This window comes from Pempheris klunzingeri, chromosome 9 (assembly GCF_042242105.1).
Source record: "Pempheris klunzingeri isolate RE-2024b chromosome 9, fPemKlu1.hap1, whole genome shotgun sequence".
Classification (NCBI taxonomy): Eukaryota; Metazoa; Chordata; class Actinopteri; order Acropomatiformes; family Pempheridae; genus Pempheris; species Pempheris klunzingeri.
This window is the reverse complement of record NC_092020.1, coordinates 795,001-808,616: the sequence shown is the minus strand read 5'-3', so window position 1 is coordinate 808,616 and position 13,616 is coordinate 795,001. Positions and strand designations below refer to the sequence as shown.

General features: G+C 43.2%; 1 protein-coding gene across 1 annotated transcript in view; it reads right to left on the bottom strand.

The window, feature by feature from the left end:
* Nucleotides 1-1,859: 1,859 nt before the first annotated feature.
* Nucleotides 1,860-13,616, bottom strand: part of spon2a (spondin 2a, extracellular matrix protein) — an 11,773-nt gene continuing 16 nt past the window's right edge. The window contains exons 1-6 of the mRNA XM_070837045.1: nucleotides 13,464-13,616; nucleotides 9,337-9,565; nucleotides 7,247-7,467; nucleotides 3,268-3,459; nucleotides 2,606-2,777; nucleotides 1,860-2,341 (exon numbers count right to left, since the gene is read on the bottom strand). The exon at nucleotides 13,464-13,616 is cut by the window's right edge and continues 16 nt beyond it. Coding sequence (XP_070693146.1) covers nucleotides 2,154-2,341; nucleotides 2,606-2,777; nucleotides 3,268-3,459; nucleotides 7,247-7,467; nucleotides 9,337-9,565 — 1,002 coding nt within the window. The 5' untranslated portion in view covers nucleotides 13,464-13,616 and the 3' untranslated portion in view covers nucleotides 1,860-2,153. The remainder of the gene's footprint in view (nucleotides 2,342-2,605; nucleotides 2,778-3,267; nucleotides 3,460-7,246; nucleotides 7,468-9,336; nucleotides 9,566-13,463) is intronic.

The window sequence follows — 13,616 nt, the reverse complement described above, 5'->3', positions numbered from 1 at the left end:
GGCTTTTCCGCAGTGTTACAGCGGAGCTGGACCACCACGCCTCAAACAGAGAAACAAGAAGGGAAACCAGTTTAATGAAACAACACACTACTTGTTGTCACAAGTCGAACCAGTAGCCTGCACCAGTGTTGGTATTTACAAGTTACAACAATCTGAAGACAACCAATATTTATTTTTTACATAAACACATAACATTTTGATGATGACTCCCTAAAATTCAATGCAAACATTTATTTTTCATATAAGACACACTATACAATTAATGGCCATCAAGCCATTATCTACCCACTATTTGCGAAACCACTTATATAATGTTCTGGTGGAAGCCCAGTCCCTTATTCTCAGTCCTGCACATTTTCAAAAACACTGACATACACACAATACTTTTTTTTAACAGACACAAACACATTGTCAGAACAACCTGTCCAGTACCACTTATCTCAGAAAATCTTTAATCTATTATTTTATTTCATTTTAGGATCACATGCATCCCTATATATGGCATATGTTAGGATTTAAATGTAAAATAGTGGTCATTTATTGTACTGTATGAACATATCTGTTCAGTGCAAATAAAAATACACTTGCAATTATACAAAAACATATTAACAGAAAATGCAAAAAAAGAAAAGTGCCATGAAAGAAAACAAGATCCTAATCTTGTGTAAAGTTTAGTACAGATAGCATTAATGAATATTTAATTGTATTATAATTAGTAGTGCTGGTGGTACTGTTGTTGTTGGCTGTGACCACAGGGAGGTGCTACACTGCCACAAACTCCTCATCTCTGTGCAGTTGGGTGTCACTATGTCTTGTGATGTTCTGTCAGATTAAATACTTTTCATTTCCATTAGTAAAAAAGTTCATGTCTGGGTTTATTTATTATGTATTTATTACTTAACCAAATAAGACAAACAAAGCAACAGACTATGAAGCAGTGAGTTATCAGAGTTTAGGATAGAGGGATATTACATATAATTTCTCATATCATTTTCATCTATAAATATGTAGAACTGTGACTTCTATTTTGGTGAATATAAGGCATCATAATCTTTTTATATGGGGGTATTTACGGTTGCATATTTTCACATTTAGGCTGTGACGTCTTTGGGCACAAATTAAGAAGTGTGAATGCCAGTCAAATTATGCCATGGCATTCACAAATAAGTTGGCTTCATCGTGTTTTAATGGTACAGTGCAAATCAAGACTGTTCTTAAGTCTCACAAGAGTTAAATATATTGCTTTTACATAACTGAAGAGTCACACAGAGGAACAAAGTAACACAGACGCTTTCTATTTGAAAAACACACCTCCATATTTATTCATGAGTTATACAAGATAACATACATCATACAGTATATACAAAATCTCAACATTACATTATCAAAAGAGATAGTAATACAAATATTCATTATTCGTTCTATAAAAACCTGCATCCTATTATAAAATAGGCCAGCTTCTCTGGACTGCTCCAGGCCTCAAGTCAGCTATTTCTGTGTTTCTTGTGAAAGGTGATATTTATAAATCAGAGTGTGGAGGTTATTTTGAAAGAGCTGCATGTGCCAAGCATGTATAGGGTCCCTAAGTAAACTAATGCCTCCGTGCCTGTAAAACTATGCAGTATGTGCAAGGACCTTTGTGTACAGAATTCTGTGTGCACACGTATAAGAGTGTGTGCGTGTGTGTTGAAGATGTGTAACTCTGGGGTTGCCACCATCAGCACACAGATTAAATGCATATGTTGTTGACGATGAACAAGCCACACAAAATCTTAAACAGATCTTTGAAAGGACACGTTTGTCTTGCACCTTCCTCTGAGTTTTTCTCCTCTGCTTCTGCATAACTTTAAACAAACCACTTTTAAAATCTGAACACATTCAAAGTATTATCTCAAACATTAATAACTATCCAGCGCTCATCTACACTCAGACTTCCCTCTATTACCATTAAAATACACCCTGAGGAGTGCACACGCTAATATTAACCGTCAGCACAGGTAATGTCGTCTTAAATTTCCACAATTTGACCGTGACAAACACACAAATTCTTTGCATTATCAAGGAAATGCTCAAGATGCAGCAACATTTCTCAGTCCAGCAGTAATAACATGAGAGTCCCAGTGTTGAATACTGGCAGTATCTGTGCTCGTGGGTTACTGGAGTCTCATACAGCTGTGTGGTACGCATTCAGCCTGTTCCTCCAGCTCAGGGCAGGGGACGCCAGCGTTGGCCGGCCGCAAGAGGATGTATCGTGTGCGATGGCGGACCCCGCCTCTGGAGCAGGGACCCAGACACAAACCCCAGGACGACCAGAGAGACACTTCACAGTCCAGTGGTGTCACTGAATCAAGAGGGGGGAAACAGATGTTAGAAAAATGCAGTGTGTGTGAGTAAAGACAGAAAGGCAAAAAGCCCAAATCCCTGCAGAAACAAGGGCTGTTTCTATTAGCATGTGCTTGTAGCATCTGTAAGTTATGTAGAACTGTTTAAGTTGGGCTGAAGTCCAGGAACTGGGACCATAATCTAACCATCATGCAATACAAGTTAATGTGATAGCACCACTGATTGGGCACTGAAATGACTGGGCACCACTAGGGGGTCTTACCTGAGAAGCGCTGGGGACTGATAGAGTTTGGCAGGATGTGATTGGACATTGGGGTTTGACGGTCAGAGGATCTGCTCTGCTGAGTGATCTTTATGCTGGCAATGGGTGGAAGCTCCTTTAAGCGCGGATAGTAGAAGGAGTTGGCAGGATGGTTCGGCATCTGAGATGTGATCTGAGCAGCGAAGAACAGTCAGGCATAATTCATCAGTACCGCCAGCCGATTCTCAACTAAAGCTCAGTTGCCCACTTTAACCCTCCACAGTCTGGGGGTAAAATGGGACTTTTCATTTTACCTTTGTGTTTCCCATTAAAACTGTTTAGCTTGCTTTCTTTGTGTTTGTGTCTTTGACGCAGACGGGCGAGTTTTAAAACACATGCTGGGAAAGGATAAATGATCGATTATGTAAGAGAGGCCCGTTTCACTGAAATCACCTCAGGTCAGGCATGAGGGCCGCCAAGCAATCATCTAAGTGAAGACAGCTAAGAATGACGGCCCATTCCCTGGCTGCTAACCTATTTTAAGAGTAGGATCAGGGCCATACACCTCGCTTTTGTCTCACTGTGGAATGAACGCACAAAATCACCGAATGATTGAGTCGATATACGAACAAATCATGTTTTGTTTTGTTTTTTTTTAGCTTGTGAACATTACAAGAGCTCACCTTGGTGATATTTTCACAGGGGCTGGAGGGGAAGTTGGGAGAGGAGAAAGTAAAGCCACTGTCTGTTCCTGCATCATAAGGCTGGAGGTCAATGGTCACTTCCTGTTTCCACCGACTGCCCTCGCAAAGGTTTAGGCTGTCCACGCCAACGAACCAGTCGGGGCTGGGGATCATCTTCACCATCAAGGACAACTGTCAATCAGAGAGAGAGAGAGAACCCGTTACCATTAAGAAAGACTACAGACAAAGTAATAAATACACTGATTATGTTCTCAAATAGACATATTTGATATCAGAACCAGAATTCCTTTAATGATATAATATGATCAGTTATTTATTTATTAAGTCACAATCAGCGCTTTAAGCTTGGGAGGATGGATGTAGCCATGTCTGTCTGTTGCTCAGTCTGCATCTTTGGTCCAGCCTGATTTCCATTACATGTGCTGCACACATTAGTGCCCTTCTCAGGATGAACTGTGAATACTTGCTGCAAAAGTAGCAACATTCAACTAGACTGAGTTGTATTTGGTGTTAAGTGCTGATTAGAAAATTTTAGGATGCTAAAATGCTAAACTAAAACGGTGCACATGGTAAACATTATCCTGTCTAAACATCAGCGTTCAGCTCAAAGCACTGCTGGGCCACAGTGCAGCCTCACAGAGCCGCCATTGTGGCTGTAGACTCTCAGGTCTGTCTGTCAATAAGACTAGAAAGAAAATGCAATGAAATACTTGCAATGAAAACAAAAGCTACAATCAATCCCACTGTATCCAGAGAGCCAGAGTAGCAGTCTAAGCACAGCTGTGATTGGATGAGTGCAAGCATGACCAACAGCTCTGGGAGATTAGAAAAAACAATACTAGTAATCAATCCTTCTCAAGCACCTTTGATTACCCCCATTACAGAAACATTCTGTTATTCTCCCCCTTGTCTGTTGATATATGTTCTCTGTAGAATAAATAAAGTAAAAGGAATAATAGTCGGCCCAATATATGCAATATAAGCATAACATCACACACACATACACTGTTGATGTCAGGACTTATAAACTTTGTAACTAATAAAATCAGGGACTGGGGAGTTCACATGTGCGCGTGCACCCACTCAGTTTCCTGTGCAGGGTCGGCCTGTGTCTCCTGTGTGATGGATGTTTCCTGAGAGCTGGTGACCTCATACAGGAAGTGGCCTGGGGGTCAGCACACGCTGAGGTGGCAGACGCCCAGAAAACAGCACATCTGAAAACGCCTCCTCACTTGCGGCCTGACATTCACGGACCTGGGCTGAGCTGCTCAGGCTCAGGGTTGGGTGGGTGGGCTTGGACAGCTTTTGGACGGCTAGGAAAGGGTGGAGGCTGGAGTCGGATAGCGCTCTGCTGGATGGAAGAGCGCTGGAACAGACATCAAAAAGCAGAGCACCAGGCGGAACAGACCACTTGGGATAGGAGGCAGGTAGTGTCAGCATGACACATGGCGTCTGTTTTCTTGCCTGTGACGCACGGCAAGAAACCATATCAGAAGCAGCTCTGTTGCTTTTCATAATCCGCCACTGATCCCCTCTTTCCTTCCATCCTTCCATCCTTCCATCCTTCCATCCTTCCTTCCCTCCTCTGGTAACATCCCATCCTCCTCTTGTGCCTTTCAGTCTCTCAAACAGAAGTATTTCCCAGAAACCCTGTCCTGCTATATCCATTGGGCCACTCAGCGAGGATGTCCTCTCAGGGATGTCCCTCCTCACTGGCGCGATCAGTCCACAGTGGTTTGCAACATACAGGTCAGGAAATATCTCCAGAGCGCAGACAGTTACTCAAAGCTCCCATGATCCCTCTCACTTTTTCTCCATCACAGCAAATCTTCCGCTGAGCCCAGTAGAGAAAGAGTTGTCCCAGAAAACATGCAGCTCCGTCCAGCAGCTCTGAGCACCTTAATGCTCAGAGGTTGTTGTTCCATTTTCTGATCTTAAAAAGAAATACTGACTCTTTCAGAAGACCGCCAGTTGGATCCTGAGTGATACTTATTTGGCATGATCTGTCTGTTCTGAATTACACATTTAACAGCAATAACAGGAGGCTCATGAATATGGAGATGGGAATCGTATGTGTTTGGGATTTTTGGGGCATTGCGTATGATTGTTTTGGTTTGTGGGGAAGAGAAAAAGGATGAGATTCATGTATGAGTGTGCGAGAGAGACAGACAGACAGAAAAGCAGAATAACAGATTCACAATTCAGTCTGTCGTGTCCCGTTCAACACCAACACAATAGTTTTGCTGGGCCTTTCTTTGCCGAACTGTTCACTGATCTAAAAACAGACACATTTAAAAGCAGCCACAGACTTTATATACCTAGATGACAAGCTGCTAAGCTGCTGCCCATGACAGGTACTTACCAAAGATGCCCTCTGACAGGGTTGTTTATGATTTTTAAGGCCCTTCAGGTTCCGACAGTGAAATAAGCAATAAACAAATGTAGGTCACCAGACTTTCAGGCAGGCACACACCTATTTCTGAAAACTCCAGTAAATGTCCGCCCTTCCTCTTCACCTCTTTCCCTCTCATTCATCAGCTACATATGCTTTACACATAAAGGAATGCTTTATTTCTAGTTTGAACTATTTGACAAGTATGACACATTTTTTCCACAGTGTCATACCTCATTCCCTTGTCTTTGTTTAAGCCCTATGCCCAAATTTAGCTCAAGCCTCAAAAAAAATAGTCCAACCCTGACCTTTGCTCCCAGACTCACTTACTATTGAGCAGCAGTGTTACCCTGCAGTCCAGCCGTGAACTGAGCTGCAGCATCCACATTTCTCAGCCCGCTCATCAACCTTAAATATGCAGTAATATGGGGCTTCAGCAGTCTGCGTTTGCCAAATGGGTATCTTCCACGGTCAGTCATTTAAGTGCAACATTTTCTCCTTGTGTTTCCCAGAACACTGTTAAGTTGCTGAGCAGGAGAATTTTAAAATAACCACCAACTCAGACTGCGGAAGCCTTCTATTGTATTAAGGTAAACTTAAAACGATAGAAAAATGTTAATTCGTCCTTAACTTTTACCCTTAAAGGAGCAGTTTGAGCTTTTGGGAAATGCAAATGCAAAATGGGAGAGGTAAATTAATGCTAAAAGGAAAATCTGCATTTTCATATGTGATTATTAAAGATGGGTCTAGAGCCAGCTGTTGGTTAGCTTAGCATAAAGAGTGGAATTAGGTAAAACAGCTAGCCGGGCTCTGCCCAAAGGGAACAGGATCCACTTACCAGCAGCTGTAAAGCTCACTAATTAACACATTACATCATGTGTTTTTGATTAGAATCAAAAAAGTGTAACATTGATGACTTGTGCTTTTTTATGGAGATTATAGTGAAGTCAGGGGATGACAAGACTGTAGTCTAGCACACAACCCCAGTAACACGGCACAATGTCATTATTACTGTGTTCTTTCTACAAACTAAACAAACAAGATAGAACATGTTCATTAGTGAGGTTTAGATGTTCTGGTAGATAGATTTTGTTACTCTCAGTCAGGGCCAGCCTAGCTGTTTCCAGTCTTTATGCTAAGCTAAGCTGACAGCTGCTGGCTGTATTTACTGTACAGAACTAAGAGTAACATCACATCTAACACTCAGTGAAGTGATTAAACATGTCTCCCAAATTATTAAACTATTGCTTTTACTAAACTTCAATCTGGGCCCTTCATACTGAGCTCACAGAGTTCAGTGGGACAGGCGGCAGACAGAGCACAGACCGCGCAGGATGGATGTGGGCGTTTGTGGCTGCAGGGCTTCAGCACTTGAGCTAAACATAGTCTGATTGGATAGTGGAAAGAAGTGGTGAAGTGTTTGGTCTGAGCGGATGGACGACGTTATGTGCACGCCCGGGTCACCAGATGACTGCAAACAGACGGTTTGTGTGACTTAGTGTGTCTGAGCATGTGTGTGCTTTTGTGAATGACTCTTGCTTCCACTTGAGTTTTATTTGGGCCTACCAGTGAGCTCCGGGGCTGCATGAGCAACTCTGTGGAGCTGTGCCCGATGCCGTTAGGGATGCCGACCGTTCGGTACATGGCGCCGACAGCACGTCTCTTCCTCGCGTCCTTGGCCGCCTTCATCAGCTCCACCGTCACCCCAAGTTCAGAGAAGCTCTGCACCCCTGCACTGGCTGGAGCTCCCTCCTCCCACAGCCGAAAATGGCGATTATGGCTGACCGCTAAACGAAGAAAAGAAACACAAGAAAGAAGAGAAGAAAGGAGTAAGATGCTTATTCACAGGAATGCATATCAATGTCAATGAAACACCACAGAGCCTCGGCCAGACGGTGAGATCATTTCCACCACGGAGACTGTATGCATTTCTACGGCTGCCTCCTACTTCCTGCAAAACAGATAATTCTGAAGGAATTGCCCACATATATGCCTTTGGCATTATTGCACGGTTATAGTTGTGTCTTTTCTCCATCTATCACTGATAAAACCACAGCACATGCTGGAGCTGCCAGGAGATAGGTCAGGATCTCGGAGTCAGCAGCCAGATGGTGGGCATTCTGGAAACCCTTACTGATACTCTTTCTTACCCTCCGGGCCAACAGAACCATTTGCTTCACATTCTCATATTTAGTTCTGGTTATCTATGAAATCTGTTAAGAGTCCAGAGACTGATTTAGGTTAAATTGTTTGGACCACAGGTTCTGGAGCTCCGTACCAAACCCACAGAGCCACTGGCCCGGGCCAGTGGTTTTAAGGGCAGAATAAGGTTAGCCAGAAACACGCTGACAAATGCTCTGATGGTTCTGCCTTACCTCACTTTTCAGAGCTGCGTACAGACGCACATACACAACCGCTCATTTATACTTAAACACTCTTGACACAAGCATTAACACACACACCGCACTGAGCCACACACACAACCTGCCCAGCGCACTTCACACACTATCTTGTTTCTCCCCAAACTGCCATTACTTATGCACTTAATTGTATTTCCATCCTAACAAATTTCCCACAAGCGTCAAGACCTTGAAACTCGATAACACATCACATTTAAGCCCTACCAAGACGTTAAAGCCCACTTCCCGCCCTTCCTAAATTGCTTGTGTCTTCTTCTATGGCCATGACAAACTCCATTCCTTCCCCCCGGTGCCGTCCTTGCTCCCCTGTCTCCACAATGAAGCAACACAAAACCATCGCACACCCCCAAGGTTATGTTTTTTTTTGTGCTGTGACAAACTCCATTTCCAACGCTCCTTTGTGCTCTAATAGCCGACTGTCAGCCCATTGAGTCCCTTATGTTTTTCTACCCTTGTGACAGAGCCTCCCCTAACCACCTCCACTGATACCCAGGGACATTAAAAGCCATTATGGGTGTGTCAGAATCTCCGGTGCCTGTCTCTATATGGAGTAAGTAGGCCATCAGCCTCTGGCAGAGCAGCAGGGCACCAACAGGAGAGCTGGGAACCAGACAAAGCCACAGACAGTGATGCACCAGAGTAGTCCAACACACACACACACACACACACATATACATGCACACACATCCACAAACATCTGCCATCCATCCCATGCTCCACGGCTCAGAAAAAATGCAGAATAGGTGGGCCTGAATCACTTCATCTTCTCCTCCTCTTCCTGGCTCTGAGGTAAGCGGTCTGACCCGCCACACCCCAACTATCATCACCCACCTTCACCAGCCCCGAAACCTCCACTCCAGTGTCCAACGGGCCAACGCTGCTGTAAACCAGCAGAGATGTGGGAAGGAGTGAAGGACTGAGTTAAAGAAATAAAGAAATATTAAAGATATGGCTGGATAGAAGTTAAAGAAAGTGAGAGAAAAAGCCCATCTGGTAGCATTTATACTGTCTTTCTTACTGCTCTCTCTTTCATGCTGCTTTGCTCATTATAATCCCTCACCCATGTATGTGTCTGTGACGATGAGGCCCTAAACATCTAACACATGACGAGGAGCAAAAGATCTGTGTTCAGGCCTCGCTGCTGAAATAATAGTCAGCAGTCAGTGGATTGTCAGGTCACATTTTACATAAGAAATGACTGATTTTCTAATAACCTCTTGTCTTTGTTTCTCTCACCTATGAGTTTGGACCACTGTGCAGGGGGCCTGAACAGTGGATATTGCTTGGGGAAGGCCTGTGGGCTCCAGTGACCTGTAAAGACCAGTATGTAGGAAGCAGGGCCCTTGGCTGTGCATTCGGTCCTGTTGAGTGGCCACAAAGGCCCAGCAAAAGTGAGACAGAGCTTCAGGAGCACAACGAGTAGCTGCTGCAGCCAACCGCAGGTCAGGTGCTCTGATGACATCATCTGAAAGAAATGGGGAAATGAAAAATGATTGTGTAAGTATTCTTCACTGATGCTAGAGATGTATCAGGTTTACACATGGTTGGGTTCCCTGCACAAACACCCATAATGAAGAGTGCAAAAAAAAGTATGCTGCTCCAATTCTTGAGGTTTCTTGAATAGCATTAAATGTGTGGCGTAGTTTAAAGAAGTCTCTCAGAAGTGATTTGGAACCCTGATCTGTGTCCATCAGTAAGCAAATGACAGGATCTTAACACGAACATTTAGGAAACCAAACCCAGACAATCCTGGAAAATTGGGAACAGAATTCCACACCCCTGCCCTCATATCACAACACATCCATTTTATCTCAGAACAAAGCTTATTGAACCCTTTGACCCAGAAGCCTTCGATTAAAAAAGAAAAGTCCTCCTCTTCCCCTGGGCTGGGCTGAGTGTTTGTTGGTCTACAGCCAATCTATGGCTACACGGCAAAACAGTTAACATTCATGGCTGTCGGGGTAATGTCTGCCACAGAAGCTGGCCTTAAAATAAAACAACGCGGATGACATCTCTGAGGATAGATGTAAATCCTGTCTGCTCTGCTGCTCTACTGACCTCACTGACTGACCATCCACTGACCAGCGGCTGCTGAGTCAGACTCACTCTATTAAGAGAGTCAGAGGAGGGGAGGGGGGCACGTGCATTATAATTGCTCGAAAACACATGTCAGCTATACATTTCATTGCATAGGCTCAAAGAGGTTTTGCTCGCCGGCGCTGCTGCCAGTTGGTGTTTGCGAACACACGTCCTTCCATCTCAGTCTCTTCTCCACCTTCTACACCCATATTATCATCTCATTCCTGCTCTCCAACACAGCAGGATTAAAGTAACAGGAAGTAACAGTCTGGCAAACGTATACTGTGTGGGAGAATCAATGTCTGCGCATATCTAAATTTACTCCAGACACATTTTTAAGTCTTTACAATTACCTGAATAAAGATATAAGATATAAGTGAGGACTATGCCACTGACTGTACTTAAAGATATATATTTAAACGCTTGTGAAAATTGGAATGAAACTGTACCTGCAAAAAAACATGATGTTATGTCACCTATTTCCTATTTTATTTGTTTGTTCTGATTTAATGTTTATGAGTATGAAGTTTATATTACAGCTTATGACTTGATAACAGATACATGTTCCACTTGCATGTAACAGAAAGGGAGAATGATTTTTTCATCGCGTGGCATTTCTTTGAGTTACTATACTACATAACTAAACCTCCAAGCAGCTGCAGAATGCAGACAGTTAAATTTGGGCAAGTCGACCAGTGCACAAACACACACGCGCTCACACCACCGACACACATAACACTCATGTCCTGCTGCACATTGTCCCTGAAGTCTATTTCCAGAGGTCAGATAGTATTACTCTGCCAATATAGCTGCAAAACTCCAACTCTGACACTTTTCTGACCGCAGCCTTATATGTCACTGAGTGTTTTATCAATTCCCTGTCTCCATTAAATGTATATTAACCATTGCACAGTTTAACAGCCAGCTATAAAAATACCTCAAGTATGGAGACACACAGAGCCCAGCTTTGATCTCAGTGCTCAGTCATCTGATCATCTCGCTGGCTGCAACTTTGCTGCTCTGCAGGAGGCAGATAAAGCTCCAGGTTGAGATGCTTAACTATGCAACTAGTTCCAAAAAGTAACTTTCTCTTGGAAAAATGACACGGTAACATTATTTCCAGACTGTTCATAAGCTGTTTTTGACACTTGTGAGCTCTGTGTGCTCGGGTTAATGGAGGTTGACCACCTGGAGCTGGAGGTTTTTCACATCAGTGTGAGATATTAACGGCTACTGTCCCGTCTGCTCCGTGCTATGCAGGTAGTGGTTATAAAGGTATAGAAAAGGAGGTCAGTCCTGTCACAGGCTGTTGCAATAATTTACCTGAGTTTCCATCTTTTTAAACACACATTCCAGACAAGGAAGATCAACATTTTTGACTGGAAATGCACAGAAAGTGATTTGGTGCACAGGCTGAGCATGATTCATCCCAAAATAATTCGTTTTTTATAAATTCTAAGTGTCTGTTAGTGGTTGACATGTGATCTCTGTTACTTATTTAGACTTATTAATTAGATCACCCTATTTTACACCGAGACTTTGGTTCAATAGACCCTTTGACCTTCCCTCTGAACTTGTCACACTGACACAATAACACGCTAAAGAGACATTTCTTGAATTCCCACACTGACACACTGAACTTTACCCATCAACACACACACACACACACACACACACACACACACACACACACACACAAACGACCTGCTACCAGCTGATGCCGGCTGCCGATCCTGAAAAGACATTCAGCAACAATAATAGACTGTATGGTCTATTAAGATGCATACAGAGGCACACACTTATTTTCAGTCGGCATAAAGTTTACACTATCACACACGTACGCACACACACACACCACAGACCTGCTCTCATCAGTCAACATAGACAGACACAGCAGTTTTTCTGTCAGGCACAAGACACAATAAAACAAGGGGATGTGGCGCGGAGCCAAATGTAGCGGCTGCCGCCCCATGGGCACCTTCACTGTGTAATTACAGCAGACTCATGCAGAGATAATACACACATCCAGCTCAGCTCATATACACAGGCATGCAGGTATGCACGCACAAGCAAAGATTGCAAACGGCGGGAGGCATGTTCATTTTTAACAAGGGGATGGCGGGGAGGTAATTTGCTGTTTTCCCTAAGATTTTCCTCAAAAGTCTCTCGTTGGAGGGGCAGTGGTGGATTCAGGAGTTCATGTAGAGAAAAGAGATGCATCACTGTCTTGAATTACCCCTTTTTGACACAAAAACATACACACAGAAACAGAAAAACAGCCACACTCTGCCAGACATGCATCCCAACAGGAGGTCAGAAATGTGACTGTTTCTCATGCAGGCGGAGGAGAGATCATGACAGTGTAGGTAGAAGTTCAGACAGACAGAAAAGTGAGGAGGGCATGCAGATTTTAGTTTGCCTGAAGTACTTAAGTAAAGCCAGAAGAAACACTAGACAACCACATGGACAGTGCATGTATATACACGTACAATGTATTGCCCCGTTGAAGGTGAAGCAAATACCAATGCAAATGTGCAAATATATGCAAAAATCTAAATAGATGAAGCTGTGTGAATTCACTTAAGGGAAAGGAAAAATCAAGTCATATCACAAAAGATACATTTCCAACTTAAAAAGAAAACACCTGTTCATTCTAGCATTAGAACAAGTATAGTGATAATTCAGTGGTGGAAAATACATTTACATTTCACGAGGTTCACTTTTGTGGTCGTTGTTCTTAGTACAAGTTTAGTATCTGCGTTTGATGCTTTCCACACAACACAGACAGTTGCAGCGACTCTGCAGACTAGGTTTTACACATAAAAACACATGATATATTTCTAAAGACTAAACCACTCAAGAGTGCACAAGAAGCTGCAAGTGGCTCCTCCTTGAACTGTCGCAACATTAAAATGCTGCTGCAAGTTAATGCATCATCCTCATTAATCCCATAACATAATCCATACAGTGCACTCTGCATAATTACCATTACTTTTGACAGTGTGTATAATTTGCACACAACAACGCTCTAATGCTCATTGATAATGGTATACTTTTACATCACTTTTCCTTGTACTTAATGTATCTTTGCATTGTGGTATTGCTATTTTGACTTCATTCATTCATCTGAATATCTCTTCCGCTCCTGCATGCATTTACTAAAAAAAGCAACATCTTCCTTCGGTAACCGAACCAGCTGACTGGATATCACATGCGGCTGAAAGAGCATTCGTACAGTCAGGCTCTGGTGTGGAAGATGAATGGGGTCACGGTGTGAGTCCTACCTGTGTTGGATCAGTCAGTGACAGAGAAGCTGCAGCAGAATCACACAGTTAGGACGTCAGAGAAGATACAGCACCTCTCACTCACTCACCCACTCAACTCCTCTCCTTCTCTCCACTGTGAGCAACTGTCTGGTGCAGACTTATCAGTCGTTA